The sequence below is a fragment of the Rhinatrema bivittatum genome, chromosome 9 (genome assembly GCF_901001135.1).
Source record: "Rhinatrema bivittatum chromosome 9, aRhiBiv1.1, whole genome shotgun sequence".
Taxonomy (NCBI): Eukaryota; Metazoa; Chordata; class Amphibia; order Gymnophiona; family Rhinatrematidae; genus Rhinatrema; species Rhinatrema bivittatum.
This window is the reverse complement of record NC_042623.1, coordinates 138,987,394-139,004,493: the sequence shown is the minus strand read 5'-3', so window position 1 is coordinate 139,004,493 and position 17,100 is coordinate 138,987,394. Positions and strand designations below refer to the sequence as shown.

Sequence of the window (17,100 nt, the reverse complement as noted above, 5' to 3'; positions counted from 1 at the left end):
ACCTGATCTTTATCAATGCCCACTTACATTCCTCCAACCCACCATCCAGCACACCAGTCCCGTGGTTAGACCACACACTCATAAAAGCACTCCTATCCATCAAGCAATTCCCCTCTCCCCCTTCTAAACACAACACCTTCAGAAAACCCTGTAACAAAGAAGAATTAATCACCACTATCACTAACACTTACACGTAATAAACCCCGACATTGTGCTCTCCACCTGGAACACCCTCACAAACAATATTGCTAATAACCTCTGCCCCCTCTCATCCAAAAAGATAAATTACTCACATAACGCCAAAAAGCCCTGGTACACTCCTGAATTAAAAAAACTTAAACACAACCTTAGACTAAAAGAAAAACAATGGCGCAAAGACCCCTCCCCCTCCCAATTGTCTTCATACAAATCTGTACTCTATAATTATAGAACCACAATTCTCAAAACTAAGTGCTCAAAACTAAACGCCAAAACTACGCAGCCAAAATCCATAACTACCAATACAATCCCAAAGCCCTATTCACATATGTGGCTGCACTCACCAAAATGTCAACTCCCCCCACCACTGATGAAGACTCCAAATTCAAATGTGAGGAACTTGCCCAGTTCTTCCATGACAAAATCGCAAAAATACTCATTCACTTCCCCACACCCTCCTCCCTTCCGCTAGCTATTCCAAGCAATCAGATCACCATCCTAGATACTCTTGACTCAACATCTACACCAGAAATTGAATCCATTCTAAAAAAACTAAAGCCCTCCTCATACCCATCCGACACCATTCCCACCAAGTCCCTCCTATCCATCCCCAGTACAATCGCCAAACCCTTGGCTGAGATAATCAACTGCTCCCTTTCACGCGGTAAAATCCCCCAAGACTTAAAGCAAGCAGTAATAAAACCTATCCTAAAAAAACCTAATCATGACCCCACTGACTCATCAAACTATCGGCCCATATCTAATCTCCCTTTCATTGCCAAAGTCATGGAAAAAATTGTCAACACACAACTCACAGCACACTTAGAAAACCACATCTTATCCGCCTCACAATTCGGTTTCCGTAAGTTTTTCTCCCTTACTGATACCATTCTCAAAGGTCTTGACCACGGTCAGTCTTACATCCTCACCTTACTCAACATCTCCTCTGCCTTCGATACCGTTAACCACAACATCCTTATCAGCTGCCTCTCAGAAATCGGCATTTTAGGAACAGCCTTACATTGGTTCAAGTCCTACCTCGAAGACAACACTACACAGTGAAGATTGGTAACTCAGAATCCACACCCACCCAACTTAACCAAGGCATTCCCCAAGGATCCTCGCTTTCCTCCACCCTCTTCAATATATACCTCCTTCCTCTCTGCCAACTCCTATCAGACCTTGGCCTCCCCCACTACATCTATGCCGATGATGTGCAAATCCTCATCATCACTTAAGGATAGCATTAAAATTAAATATGGGAAGCTGTGCAGACTGTAAATGATAATCTTTTTAATCAGATTAATCCCTTGGCTTCATTGATAAATAACATTACGGAAAGAGTTGGAAAAGTTGAGGAAGAGATGAGAACACAAGCAATTAAATTTGCTAAGGTTGAAACCGATATAAAAGAAATGAGAAACCTTCAAAGTTGTATCATTAAAGAAAATACAATATTGGAGAATCGCATGGAAAATATGGAAAATCAAATTAGAGGGATACATTTACATTTAATTAATTTTCCTAAAGACCCTATGGTGACCCCACGTGATATGTGGAGACAATATCTTTTACAGATATTAAAGGTTCCTGAAGCGGCGATCCCCCCAGCATCTAAAATATATTACATACCATTCTTTAGGAAAAAGGAAAAAGAAGGTGAAAATGAATATCAAGTTTTGACTCCAATAACATCTACAATTCCAGATACTTCAAAACAGGATATAACAAATTTAATAGAAACGACGCAAACTGCCCAAGTTAAACCAGCTACATTGATAGTGACGTTTCTTCTTGAATCCGATAAGAACTGGATCTTAAGAACATACCTTCGAAATAGAACTGAAATATTTCTGGGCTTAAAAGTTGGAATATTTCCAGACTTGGCGCGAGCCACACAGCTTAGAAGGAAGCTTTTTCTGAATTTAAGACCACAGGTTTTAAAATTGGGGGCTATGTACATACTTAAGTACCCATGCAAGTGTTGTATAAAGTATAAAAATATTTCATATATGTTTTTCCACCCCGACCAATTAGAGAATTTTATTAAAAAGTACTCTCCCGAGATTATAACATCATCTCCCCTGTAGGAAGGCTAAAAGTACTAAGAGTTTATGGCTGGATCCGTTAGAAAAATGTATATCCCGAATAAGGTCTTGTCATTCAATTGAAGGATATTGGTTATTGCTTTAGGTTGTGTAAGTAACCCCCCTTCATAAAGAGGACTTTAAAAGCATAAATGATTAGGGGAATAATATCTATGTTCTATATATGTGTAATGTTTAGGGGAGTAATATGATTGTTTTTCACAATATATATTTGATTATTGTAAATGCTTTCTACACAAGATATTTTCTTGGTGTTTAAATTGTAAAATGCATAAATAAAAAATAAAAAAAACTTAAATTGATACTTGCTCAGAGGGAGTGAGTTGACATGCAATAGAAACTGTATCCCCCTAGAGGGCCTGAGTGCCCCGTGGCATGCCGCATTGGTAACGGGACATGTAACCATACCCGGTACTTCAGCAAGCGTGACCGATGCCCTCCAGCTGAGCTGGCCAGTCTTTGATCTCCGTATCTGAAGAGTCAGTTTTCCGCCACTGATGGAAACATCACAAACTTAAAGACCAGAGTGGCCATGTCTACAACTGGCTGCGGCAACTAATTCGCTCACGCGACATGTGGCAAAGAATGCAATGCAAAAGGCAACTCAGAACAAGACCGGCTCGAAATGGTCCAGAACCACCGAAGGCAAACAGCATGCACTGCTGCCTCTGCCCCCCCAGGACTGCCCCCAGGATGTCCCAACACGCCCCTCAGGGCCCGTTCCTTCATCAGAGCCATCCCCTTTCTCTCTCCTTGCTGCCGGCCTCACAGCGCTCGGCCGCACATGCCTGCGCCGCGGGGGTGACGGTGCATCAGCGACATCATCGCACGGCACCGATGCTGCTCTAGCCTGCGATGATGACGCTGATGTGCAAAGGGCAAGCACCGCAATCCCCCTCCTCCTCCTGCTCCAGGCGTAGCGTCGGGTTATCAGCGGCATGCATGCACCAGCCCAGCGCCGCACCTATATTGGTTTGGTATAACATATTCAAATTTTCACAGGACGTTCAAGCACTCTAAAATGGAATATCTGTTATATTAGGAGGTAGTTTTCAAAAGGATTTACACGCTTAAACTGATTTTATGCGTAAAGTGCATTTGACATGAATATCCTATGAATAATTCAATGGTATATATTGTAGCAATTCTCAAAAGCCCACTTAAACAAGTGAAGTACATTTTACACATGTAAAACCCAATTTTAAGCATGTAAATGCTTTTTAAAATTGGACCCTAGATGATAGCTTTCAAATGGACATGCAGGTGCACATCAGCGCGCACTCAGAGACACAGCAATTTTATAATGTATGCGCGCATGTTATAAAATACCCTAGGAGGAGGAGTGGAGAGAGAGGCCTGCAAGCCGGGACCTCGCCCGATTCTACCCGGTTTACCTGGAGTAGTGGTAATTGAAAGATCTTCTTCCGGACGAGAGGGAGGCGGAACCCCGCCCCTTTTGACGTCATCAGTGCCCCGGGACAGCTACAAAAAGAGGGCACAGCGGCGTACAGGTGAGGAGTGGAGAGAGAGGCCTGCAAGCCGGGACCTCGCCCGATTCTACCCGGTTTACCTGGAGTAGTGGTAATTGAAAGATCTTCTTCCGGACGAGAGGGAGGCGGAACCCCGCCCCTTTTGACGTCATCAGTGCCCCGGGACAGCTACAAAAAGAGGGCACAGCGGCGTACAGGCGAGGAGTGGAGAGAGAGGCCTGCAAGCCGGGACCTCGCCCGATTCTACCCGGTTTACCTGGAGTAGTGGTAATTGAAAGATCTTCTTCCGGACGAGAGGGAGGCGGAACCCCGCCCCTTTTGACGTCATCAGTGCCCCGGGACAGCTACAAAAAGAGGGCACAGCGGCGCGCAGCCGCCGGCGCGCGCTGCCGAAGTCGCGCGCCAAAGGGGCGCGCCCCTGGAGGAAATTATGGGAAGAAAAAGAAAATCAAAAACATACGCCTCCTCCCCTACCACCACTCCCATGACTAAGAGACACGGCCCAATGGACTCCCATGTGGTGTTTACCGGTGAGTCCGCTGTTGGGGGAGTATATGAGAGGGAACCGTCTTTAGGAACCTCTCATACCCCCATGGCCTTACAATCTTCTCTAACCTTTGTACCAGAAACAACAAATGCAGCCAATGAAGTTATGGCCCAAACGGGAGGAGTGATACAAACCTTAAATGGTAGTGAATCACCACCGGAACGGACCATACATACAAATATAAATCTGGGTGGCGAGGCAACTGATGTTTTTGTCAAGGTTAAATGCCCTTCTGTTATACCAGTATTAAGAAATGAAGGTGAAGATAGTAATGTGGAACCAGATAAGGTAACACTGTTAGATGTGTGGAAATTATCCGCTAAGATAGATAAGAAAATGTCAGGATTTATGACAAATGTACAGACCTTCTCAGTAGAAGCGAGGGAAAAATTTGTAGAACTGGATAAAAGATCAGAGAGACTAGAACAGGAAGTTGCAAAATTGAACCCGTTGTTGAATAAGTTGCAGGCTGTAAATGTTGCATCTATTAAAGATAATATCATATTACATAGTAGAGTAGAGAGTCTAGAGAACGAATTGAGATCTGGCAACTTAAGGTTGCTAAATTTTCCTATTTCAGCAGAGGAGTTATATGTCAGCAGAGGAGTTATATAAAAAATATGCAATAGAAATATTGCAGCTTGAGGTAGAGAAAATACCTTTATTCTCTAGACTATACTATCTGCCCATTAGAAAGATAGAGCAGAATCAGGAGGGTGGAGTAGATAATTTAGAAAGCCCAGGGATTTCCACTTTTTTGGAAGATTCCCTGGACTTGATAAATTCTAGAGCAACTTTGCTCATTACTTTTTCCTTAAGACGGGATAAAGACCTGTTTTTTCAAAAATATTTTCTAAATAAAGACCGCACCTTTTGTGGACAAAAAATACAGGTCTTCCCGGATGTCTCCCGTGCAACGCAGGCACGGAGGAAACTTTTCCTATCAATGAAACAATCTGTGTTAAATATTGGGGCTAGTTTTTTCCTAAAATTTCCGTGTAAATGCCAGATATTGTTTCAAAATAATAAGTTTATTTTTGTCGATCCAGCCCACCTGCAACGCTTTATCTTGGATAAAACCCAAGCTGTATGAAAGGGTAAGGGAATATATGATTGTATAAGAAAATTGTCAAAGTTGCAGTGCTAATGACTCTCTTCTCCTCCAATAATGTGGGCTAGAAAAGATTTGTTTTTTCTTGTTTAAATTGAGATATAAGAAATATGTAATACTTGATTATTTCATTTATTGTAAATGTTATAATTTGAAAAAATATAAATTAAAAAAAAAAAATACCCTAGGAGCGCGTTTATGTGTACCTCATTTTGCAAGTGGGCATGCATAGCTGCATAATGTTGGCTTTGGGCCATGCAAGTGATGGAATTTTATAACACATGTTCACACCATGACCAGTTTCACAATTTCATCCACCATTTCTCCCAGTCCAGAGCTAGGTTTTCCAAGCCTCTGTGCTTCTTTAGCTCGCTCTCCCCCCAGTTACCCCAGACCCTTTAAACCCCTCAGGGATGCCTGTATTTTTTTTTTAACTTATACCTCCTCTATAGCAGAAGTAAACCTACGCAGCACTGGACCTGGGTATGTGCCCAGAAGCGTAGGTACAAACACACAAATCTCTTGGCCACACCCTGGAATGCCCATGCCCCGCCCACACCATGTTCTTTTTTTTCTCCAATGTGAGATGTGTGCACATAGGCACGTGGGTACACATCTCCCCTCTTTATAAAATTGGGTGGACACGCACATGTGCTAGACGTATGCCCATCTGCCACTTCCATACGCGTAAAAGGGCTTTTGCAAATTGCTATGATTTATGCGCATAACTCCATTGAAAATTAGTTCCACTATATTTACCACAACTTCAAGACTCCAAGATATGGTTCCATCCTGGAACTTTCACCACATGCGTTGGTAAATATGTAAATAAACAAAACCATTTCTTTACATATTATATTATTCCAAAACAATTTATATTTATATTATAATAAAATAGGCTAGCATAAAAACCGTGTGGTGAATTTTTAAAGAGTTATGCACATAAAAATTAGGATGTTTGTCCATAAGTAACATGTACTCATGTAATTGCCATTTTATAAGCATCAAAAGTATATGTGTACTTTTGGTATCAAGTACACATACACGTGCAATGTAAGGGTCCGTCTAGGGGTGTTCTGGGATAGGGCCAACATTTATGCATGTAAATTGTTATAACAGACTTGCATGCATACGTTTAGCAACTTACTCCAGTAATTTTAGACTTGCTAATTATCTTGTGTAAATGATATCAGAATTGTTTATTATGTACTGTTGGCTGGGCGGGAGGCCTGTGTGAACTGGGGGGAGTTCAGGCTGAAGAACTAGGCTGGTCTCGATGACCTGGAGAAGGACTGGGAGATCTAGGGGAGGAAATGGAAATTGGTAATTTCAATTTCGTGCATGTTTTAAAATATACAGACTTCCACTAGCAAGTCCAACTTTATTTTCATGCATAAAATATCTGTGAGTAGATTTTTAAAATTGGCAACAAAAGTATGCGTATTCAATGCTTTGAAATACTCATTCTCAATGCACTGCATGTATTCACACATAAGCATACATATGCTTATATGCTGCAGGGTAGAATTGCTCATATTTTATAAAACATGCATATCCAATATGTGCGGGTTATAAAATATTATCTTAGGTCTCCACACAGCCATATACTCATATATATGGGGCTGGATGGAGTTGTTTGAAAGTTTACCTCACAGGATTTTTAATGCAAAATTTCAGTTTCCTCCAAGGGGTTTTTATTAGAGATGTGCATAGTTTTTTGTGTTCGTGTCGTTCTTCGTTTTTCGGCCGCCATGGAAAATGTCGTTTTTTTTCGGTTCGGGTCTTTTTTTTCGCGAAAAATCGATTTTTAGTTAGTGCGCGCTAACTCCCAGTTAGTGCGCGCTAACTCCCCGTTAGTGCGCGCTAACTCCTGTTAGTGCGCGCTAACTCCCCGTTAGTGCGCGCTAACTCCTGTTAGTGCGCACTAACAAAAACCGTTAGATTTTGTTAGTTTTTGTTAGTTTTTGTTAGTTTTTATTAGTGCGCACTAACAGGACAGCGCGCACTAACGAGGAGTTAGCGTGCACTGACTCCCGTTAGTGCGCACTAATCGGAAAAACGAATTTTTGCGAAAAAACAGGAAAATCCTGATTTTTTTCGGGCTCCCTGAAACATGCCGAATTGGACAATTTTGTTGCAATTTTCCAATTCAGCAAAAACGAATGCACATCTCTAGTTTTTATCAGAGCTTTGGAGTCATTAAAGGGGCAATTTGGAATAGCCTGCATTGTTTGCAATGTGTGCAGGCAGGGCCGGTGCTAGCTTTGTTGCTGCCCTGTGCAAACAATTACTGTGCTCCTCTCCCCCCCCCCCCCCCCCACACACACACACACACACACACACGATTCATTCAGTCTCTGACCCAGGCCGGTCAAATAAAGCCCAGCTCCCTCCCATGGTCAAGGGAAGAGAATTACATAGCCTAGGGAAACCTTACAGCCTTGCACATTCACCACTCCCACACTCTCTATAGCCACACAAAATGTAATTATGCATTTGTAACAAATTTTACATGAAAAAGAACACTCACAAGTACAGTCTTCTGAGGCAAAATATCACTTATAACGTATATATTATATTTACATGCACTGCTGTGGTGCCAACCAGAAAACTGCAAAAAAGACACTTGGAACTCTTATGGAATTTATAATGGCACCTCAGAAAGCCATAAAAAAACATAATTACCATTACAATATATTAAACCTCCCATATCAAAACAATCCTAACTATAAGCACTCAAACAGTAGCAATCTTACCTATGAAAAAGCAACACTGCAAATATTACACCAGGCCCTAGAACACCAATTCACCTCCTATTGGGAAAACAAAACAAGCCAGGCTGCTATAGATCCCTACTCAGAAGCCACATGCCAGCAAAATAGCTCACCTCAGTACAATATGCAGAATACAGACAGGCCCTGACCAAATACAGAATAAAGAGTCCAGAAAGTATAAATAGAAACATGCTTAGAAGAACTGAACTGGAACCCATAACAAGCCAGCCTCTATATGCAGAGCAACAATGGAAAACATAAACATTCTTCATAAAACATTAAATAATAAAATTGAGAATTATAAAAAATAATATTAGTAAAATCATATTCATAAAAAGAATAAATATTTCAAACCAGTTAATGAACAGAATATCCAAAATTTCCCAAACACCAATACAGTATTTCAAAAAATCCAATAATTAAAAAGTGTTCTAATATTTCCCAAAAAAAACAATAAAATGTTTCAAAACAGCAGAAACATCAAATTACACCTAATAATTAAAACTACTAAGGATTAAAATATCTCCTGCTCTCCATACCTGGGATCTTTTCATTTCCAGTCACCCTGAGATTTTCATGGATTCAGGGAGATAGGGCTGCACAAACTTTATCTTCTCTCTCACATACACACAATAACACATTTATTCTCTCACACACTCCCTGTCTCATATACACACCTATGCTCTCACAAATACTCCCTCTCTGCCTCAGACACATAATGAAGTAGATCTTTAAAAAGTATGCGCGCGCGTACTTTTGTTCGCGCAACCGGCGCGAACAAAAGTATGACGGATTTTATAAGACTGTCACACCACACACAAACTTTCACACAGACACAGACAGGCTCGCACACAGACATACACACCTACATAGACTCAGGCACACTCATACACAGCCTCCAGTTCTCTTTGGGCCTAGTGGGATGAACTCCACCACGGCCCTGCTGGCTCCTCTTTCATTTTCATTTCATTTTTTTTCATTTATTAAAATTTATTAAAATTTATTAATCGCCTAACACTTAAAAAGGCCTAGGCGATATACAAAAGTACATACATATTACAACATAAAACCATACATTGCAGACAAGTGTTAGTTTCACAGAAACCAAAACAACAGTACTAGACATTATTAGTGCATGGGCCATGGGCCATGGTGGGATGAGCTCCACCACAGCTTCACGGGCTCCTCTTCTCTTTGGGCCACAGTGGGATGAGCTCCACCACGGCCCCGCGGGCTCCTCTTCTCTTCGGGCTCCTCTTCTCTTCGGGCTCCTTTTCTCATCGGCCCCGGGGGCGCTGAATTAGAAGGGAACACACTGCAGTGGCGCGGTATTGAGCTACTGTGGTGCACGATTGTTCAACCTGCCAACGGGTTGGACTTTGCTGCAGCTGGCAGACTCTTTTCCTCTTCAGCCACGGGTGGGTTGAATTTGCCAGCGGCCTCTCTTCCTCTTCAGCCGCCGGTGGGTTTGACTCCACTGGTAGCCCTGCGGTCTCTTCTGTTGCTGCCACCACTGCCCTGTACAAATGCAGGCCCGGTCATGCCAGGCCTGTGTGCAGGCACTTTCAGTCTGAGTACATGGCAACACATTTTTAAAAAGGAAACCATTTGTGTTGCTTACCTTTGAAACTTAGCAGCTGTAAATTACATGTACCAAAAGCCACCATGTACTCTACCTGCAGTGTACTTTGCATCTGCTCTGTGCAGGTGGTCAAAGGGGCATAATAACAAGTGTATAGTTGAAAATCAAATGTATGCACACTACCCCCCCCCCCCCTTTCAGCTCTAAACCCACTTATTTATTTTATTTATTTATTTTATTTTATATACCGGCAGCCGTTTGCACATCGTGCCGGTTTACAGATAACTTACAACCAAGGATATATAGGCAAAGCCTTTACAAGGAACATTTTGTAACATAAAACTCAGTAACATAGCAAAAAACAAGATAAATAAATAGGGGAGGGATGGATATGGGTAGACGAGACAAAGGAGGGGGCGGGGGGAGGGTGAGAGGGATACATAAGGAAAAGATATGTACAGGGGTTTGAGGAAAAAGTGATAAGCACATAGATTATATACAAAGTAGTATAAGCGCAGAGGAGCAATGATTGAGGGAGAGAGGCGTTTGTGCTAACTAACATTTTAGGTTTGTAGTTCTTTGGGGGGGTGGGGTGCAGGGTGTGGGTCCTGGGGGGGGTGTTGGTGAGGGTGGGTAGTTGGATTAGGGTGTTAGGAAAGGATGATGATGATTATGATTGTGATTGGGGGTATGCTTGGAGGAAGAGCCAGGTTTTGAGTTTCTTTTTGAAAGTGGGTGTGGCGGTTTCGGTATGAAGGTCAAGGGGCATGGAGTTCCAAAGGGAAGGGCCTGCTAGGGAGAGGGCCCTTTTGGTGGTGGAAATGAGTCTTGTGGATTTTATGGAAGGGGGAATAAGGGTTCCACGGGACGAGGACCGGGTGGGTCTGGTGGAGGTACGTGGGAGGAAGGGAGGGTTTAGCCAGTTGTAATGTTCGTTGGTAATACTTTTGTGAATGAGGGTAAGGGTCTTGTAAATAATTCGTGAGTGAATGGGTAGCCAGTGGAGATTACAGAGGGTGGGAGTAATGTGGTCTTTCTTATTGGCATTAGTGAGGATGCGTGTAGTGGCATTTTGAAGGAGTTGTAGAGGTTTGATGTGGGAAGCAGGGAGACCAAGTAGGAGTGCGTTACAGTAATCAATCTTTGAGAAAATTATAGATTGAAGTACTGTGCGGAAATCAGAGAAGTAGAGAAGGGGTTTGAGTTTTTTGAGGGTTTGTAGTTTGAAGTAGCAGCTGCTAAGAATAGATTTGATGTATGGTTTGAAGGTAAGTTGGTTATCGAGTATAACCCCCAGGTTATAACCCCCAGAAATGCCTTTTGTTTAACCCTGTCCAGAGGATGCTCTCTATGGAAGCCCACACATACTTCTTGATGGGCAGAAGAGGGAAAGTTTCAGCCAAACTATTTTACTCAGGTAAATCACTATACACATATATGACTTTCAAAATTGTCCTCTCCTAGTTGCCTGATGTCCTAACACCAAGAAATAATGGAGTTCAATAAGGACACACCAGAGTTCAGTCAATAATATTGTGATTCAGTAGTCTTCTTGTTCCACAGAAACACTATACTGCAGGGTCAAATCAAAAGAGTTTGGATCACTCCTTTTTTAATGAGCATACTGTAACTGTGATTTCAAAAGAATGTTTTATATACAAAATCATTTTATCATGTTGACAATAAACAAGTCAGTCCACTGCCATGGTTTGTTTGGATCCAGGGTCCCAACCCTCTTATTCATTTATTTTTATTTATTTATTTATAGACATTTGATATCCCTCCTTTTTCCAAGAATGGCCCCAAGGTGGATTACAACAAATTTTAATCAGTCACAGTACCTTGGTTGAAGATCACTTACAATCATAACTGAGTAAAGTTTACAGTTAGAATAGCATTTTTTTTAAGGATTTAATAAACATGTGGATAAAGGTGAACCAGTAGATGTGGTTATTTAGATTTTCAGAAGGCGTTTGACAAAGTTCCTCTTGAGAGACTTCTAGGAAAACTAAGAAGTCATGGAATAGGAGGCGATGTCCTTTCGTGGATTACAAACTGGTTAAAAGACAGGAAACAGAGTAGGATTAAATGGTCAATTTTCTCAGTGGAAAAAGGTAAACAGGGATCTATACTTGGACCCTTGCTTTTTAATATGTTTATGAATAATCTGGAAAGGGGATGAGTGAGGTGATCAAATTTGCAGATGACACAAAATTATGCAAAGTAGTTAAATTTCAAGCAGATTGTGATGAATTGCAAGAGGACCTTGTGAGACTGGAAGATTGGGCTTCCAAATGGCAGATGAAATTTAATGTGGACAAGTGCAAAGTGATGCATATAGGGAAAAATAACCCTTGCTATAGTTATACAATGTTAGGTTCTATTTTAGGAGATCTAGGCGAAATAGTGGACTGGGTAATACATTGAAATCATTGGCTCCGTGTGCTGTGGCGATCAAAAAAGCAAATAGAATGTTAGGAATTATTAAGAAGGGAATGGCGAATAAAAGGATGGATGTCATAATACCTCTGTATCGCTCCATGGTGAAACCGTACCTTGAAAACTGTGTGCAATTCTGGTCACCGCATCTCAAAAAAGATATAGTTGCGTTGGAGAAAGTGCAGAAAAGGGTGACAAAAATGATAAGGGACATGGAACAGCTCCCAATGAGGAAAGGCTAAAGAAGTTAGGGCTGTTCAGTTTGGAGAAGAGATGACTGAGGGGAGATATGACAAAGGTCTACAAAATCATGAAAGGACTTGAACAAGTTAATGTAAATCAGTTATTTATTCTCTCAGATAATAGAAGGGTCCAAGAAGTTAGCAAGTAGCTCATTTAAAACAAATCAAAGAAAATTATTTTTCATTCGGTGCATATTTATGCTTTGGCATTCATTGCCAGAGGATATGGTTACAGCAGTTAGTGTAACTGGGTTTAAAGAACACTGGGATAAGTTTTCTAGGGGAAAAATCCATAAACTTCTATTAATTAATAAGCAATAGTAGCTTGTGATTTATTTAATGTTTGGCTACTTGCCAGGTACTTGTGACTTGGATTGGCCACTGTTGGAAACAGAATACTGGGCTTGATGGACCCTTGGTCTGACCCAGTATGGCATTTCTTATGTTCTTAAGTTCTTGTGAGAATCCAGGGGTATATGATTTAAAGTCCTTACTCGAAAATTCATACAGTTAATAGAGATGTGCATTCATTTTATTTGTTTTTTGGGATTTAGTACGCACATAGGACTTGATTTAAAGCATTTACACACTTTAAAATTGGGTTTTGCAAGTGCAAATGCACTTTGCTCAAGTAAGTGGGCTTTTTGAAAATTGCTACAATATATGTCATTGAATTGTCCATAGGCTTTACTTGCGTATGTGCACTTTACTCGAATCAATGGCTTTTGAAAATTGCTTTAAGAGTATTTACATTTACGCATAAAGCTCCTTTGAAAATTACCTCCTAATTTTTAGTGAACACTAAATCAAAAAATTATACAAAAACAAAAATACCCAACAAAACAAAAGATATAAACCTAAATGAACCAAAAAAGAAATAACATTTTTCTGGCTGCACATCCCTAGTAGTTAAGTCAGAAAGACTGAGGGCCTCTGCTGGGGAATCTGAGGGAAGTTCTGGCTGAAAAGCCATGCCTTAGCTTTTTATGTGGAAGTGAGGCAACACAGCTCAAAGCATAAGGGTAGGAGTACTGTGTTCAAAATTGTAGGTGCATAAAAGCTAAAAGCACAAAGTCTTGAAAAGGATAATCTGGAAAAAGCTAGAGGAGGAAGAAAGTAGTGCCATTTGGTAGGATCAGAGTTCTCTTGTGGAAGTGTAAAATAAAAGTAGTTGGAAGAGATATTCAAGAGCCTGTTTTGAATTTTATCTTGTATTCAACTAGGAGCCAGAGCAGCTGATGTAGAATTGGTTCTATGTGGTCAGTTGCTTTGGCCCCTACAAAAATTCTAGTGGCTATATTGTGTAAGAGTTGGAGATGCTTCATACTGTATTGTGAGATGCCATTAAACAGAGAATAGTCAATTTGGTGGATGATTAATGCTATCATGGTAGCAAGTTTGTATTCATCAAGGTAGTTGCTTAGGAGGTTATTTTCTAAAAGTTTATCGTGTGTATTAGAGCCTATCGCATGTGAAAAGGACCTTTTTGTGTGCGATAGGATGTAAATGACCGGGAGGGGAGGAGTCGGGGCAGGGAGGGGGGAGGAGTCGGCTGTGGCACCGCAGCCGGCGATAATGTGAGGAACATTTTACGGTGGCACTATGTGTGTGAAAGGCTGCAGCCAGCCACATTGCGGCCGGTGAAATCGCACCACCGCGCTGCGAACGGCTGCGGCCTATCGCAGGCCCGCACCCCCTTCACCCTCTGCCCCCTTTTTCGCGGGGTTCATCATTCCTCGAGGAATGATGAATCCTGCCCTTAGTTGGCAAAGCTGGTTCAGATGCATAAAGGAGATTATCATCCCCTTTGAGATATGAGTTTCCATCGGGAGGTTTTGATTGAATTGAACCCCTAGGCTTCACTCTGATTCCTTAGGATGTAATAGGGTACCTGACAGGAAAGGTAGAGATCATAGGGAATAACCTTGATGGCTGAACCAGAGGAGTTCTGATTGTGAGGGATCTGACGGCTTCTCTCTCCCCCTTCCCTTTGTTATTGAAGTGGACATCTGATGCTAGGATGCCCCGATGAGCATCTCAAATTTATTTTAGAATTCCTTTGACGCACTCCCTATTCACAGATTTCCTGACAATTCCCTGATGGGGTCCTGCATATTTATGCTGTTTACATACTTTCTAGAGGGATTGGGTACTCTATTGTGATATTCTACTGTGAGTCTGGAGAAGCTGACTGTTTTTTGCATCTCCTGTGTTTTTTTGTTTTGGGATCTACTGTTTTTCAATACTTTGTTATTCATTGGTTTGGGCTTCTGTTTCTCCCGACACAGCCAGAGTGGCAAAACCCGGTCCATTTCAGGGGACTGAAATCAACTCCTTCTGATACATGTTAATTAATAAAAGTAATTAACTGAATCTTCTTGTCACTTTGTGGATCCTAATGTGCATAGCTCTACACCTTCTGCATTTGGACGTTTTCCATTGAGTGTACCACTCATTCTCTCCACCTTTATTTTTGTTTAAATATTCATGGTTAACATATGGGACCTTCAAACAGTAGTTTTGAGTGCTTTAGTCTTCTAGTGATATGAATAAGAATTTCTGACATCCATTACACTCAAGTAAAAATTAACTATGCCTTGCTATTGAATATCTCAGGTCGGATACTGGATAACTAAATTATGTTACATTTTTATTGATTTTTTTTTAAGACATAGACTTTGCCACACGCAAAATTGCACTGCATCTGAAACAAACCAAAGAATTTGTTCAAGACGGAAACAACTTTCAGACGAAAACTTTAAGTACTTTCAGAAACTATGAGTTGAATTTCACGGTCGGAGTGGAATTTGAAGAGAAAACTAAAGGACTTGACAATAGAGTGGTACAGGTAAAAAACCTATGATTAACTTTTCCATTTACACAGTGGTTAATATCAGGGCTCACACTGTACCTGCAGGAGATGTGATGAAAGAAATAGAGAAAGAACTATTCATAAATGTTTAGCTGTGTTTAATTTGCAGTATAAAATGTTAAAGCAAAAAACTGAATGCATTATTACAAATATTTTTTCACACAAGCTGAATTTTGACAATTTAGTGCCACAGCAGCTCATTTTTATCTGTTAAAGCAATTAATAATGCTTTGATGTTCGTAATATTTTTTATATTTTGCTGTAGAAACAATAGAGAACAATCTGTGAATACTAACAGGTATCAGATATCCCCAGTGTCCCTAAATTTTAAGTAAATATCAAGAAAGAAGCTTCCTACCAACACTATAGTTTACTGAAGTATTAAATAGGCATAGAACTAATAAGATTAATAATGATTAGAAAGGAATGAAACTAATATTATTTAAAATATAATTAAATGCTTATGCAAGAGTGTCAAATTCTAATCCTCAAGGACAAGAGTAACAAAATATGTAACTGGAAATTTGATCTACTGTATGCAGATAGATCTCATGAGTATTCATTGTGAATATCCTGAAAATCAATTCAGTTTCAGCTCTTAAGAGACAGAAATTTGATATCCCTGTCTCTAAAGTAAAAGCATTTATTATTCAACTAAAAGTCAAAAGAGCTTTTTATCTGTAATGTTTTAGATTGTTACATATTCTTTGTTTTCCTACCGTTCTTGATCCCCCACCCCTTCCTAAAGACAGAAGGTAAACTGGCAAATGCTATTTTAATAATTGCCTTGACCGGTTTTGTGGGGGCGGGGGGAATGAGTAATAAGTGACCTGTGCTACCCGGAGGGCTGGAGGATGCCTCCTCCAATATGCACCTTCAGCATCTAAGATCAGCAGGGACCACCATAAAAGTGACAACCATCTTCCCTCCTTCACTGGGCAAAACCACAAAACCTTCAATGCTATAGCCTGATCAATAAAGCCAGATACAGTCTTTATATTTTATTACAAACATTAATAATAGCATAATAATATACATAGTAACATGGCAGATGAAAACAGGAAAAGACTAATTTGCCCATTCATTCTGCCCAGGTATTCCTAGCCACACTGCTAATGATATATCTCAGCTGCTAGCCATAGAAACAGGAGTACTTGTAGGATAATAGGATATCATTCCTTATTCAAGTCAATTTTCCCATTTAGTTTTCTACCATCTTAGCTAAATGAGCATAGAAGTTCCCATATTTAATCCACCACCTACCCCCTATGCCTATGTCTTACCACTAAGCTTTCTAATAATCTAAACAGCTACCAAAACTAGTAAGGCTGTTGCTCTATCATTCAACCTGCTCAGGTCTTGTGGCCTTGCTGGAAAGTACCCAGCCACTAGGGGTGTGCATTCGTTTGCAAAGTATTGGCAATCTGCAACGTATAGGGCCATATTTGTTGTATTCGTGGGAATCGCGATACGTTTCGCTTCCCCACGAATACAACAAATCTTCACAGAATTATTTGGCCGTCTAAAGGAGCGAATTTAAACAAAACCCCCAGCCTCCTGATCCCCCTAAGACTTGCCAAACCTCCCTGGTGGTCCAGCCGGGGTTTGGGAGCCATCTACTGCACTCACGCCGTCTGCTGCCGGTATTCAAAATGGCGCCGATAGCCCCTGTGATATAGTAAGGGCAAAGGCTATCGGCGCCATTTTGATTACTGGCAGCCGACGGCCCAAGTGGAG

General features: G+C 40.9%; 1 protein-coding gene across 2 annotated transcripts in view; it reads left to right on the top strand.

Moving 5' to 3' along the window:
* The window catches only part of RBP2 (retinol binding protein 2), an 84,875-nt gene that overhangs the window by 50,140 nt on the left and 17,635 nt on the right, over positions 1-17,100 (top strand). Inside the window, exons 1-2 of one of the 2 annotated variants that reach the window (XM_029616484.1) lie at positions 11,147-11,227; positions 15,161-15,339. In XM_029616484.1, coding sequence (XP_029472344.1) covers positions 11,152-11,227; positions 15,161-15,339 — 255 coding nt within the window. In that variant the 5' untranslated portion in view covers positions 11,147-11,151. Of the gene's footprint in view, positions 1-11,146; positions 11,228-15,160; positions 15,340-17,100 lie in introns of those variants that run through there. The other variant, XM_029616485.1, reaches the window with a different exon arrangement.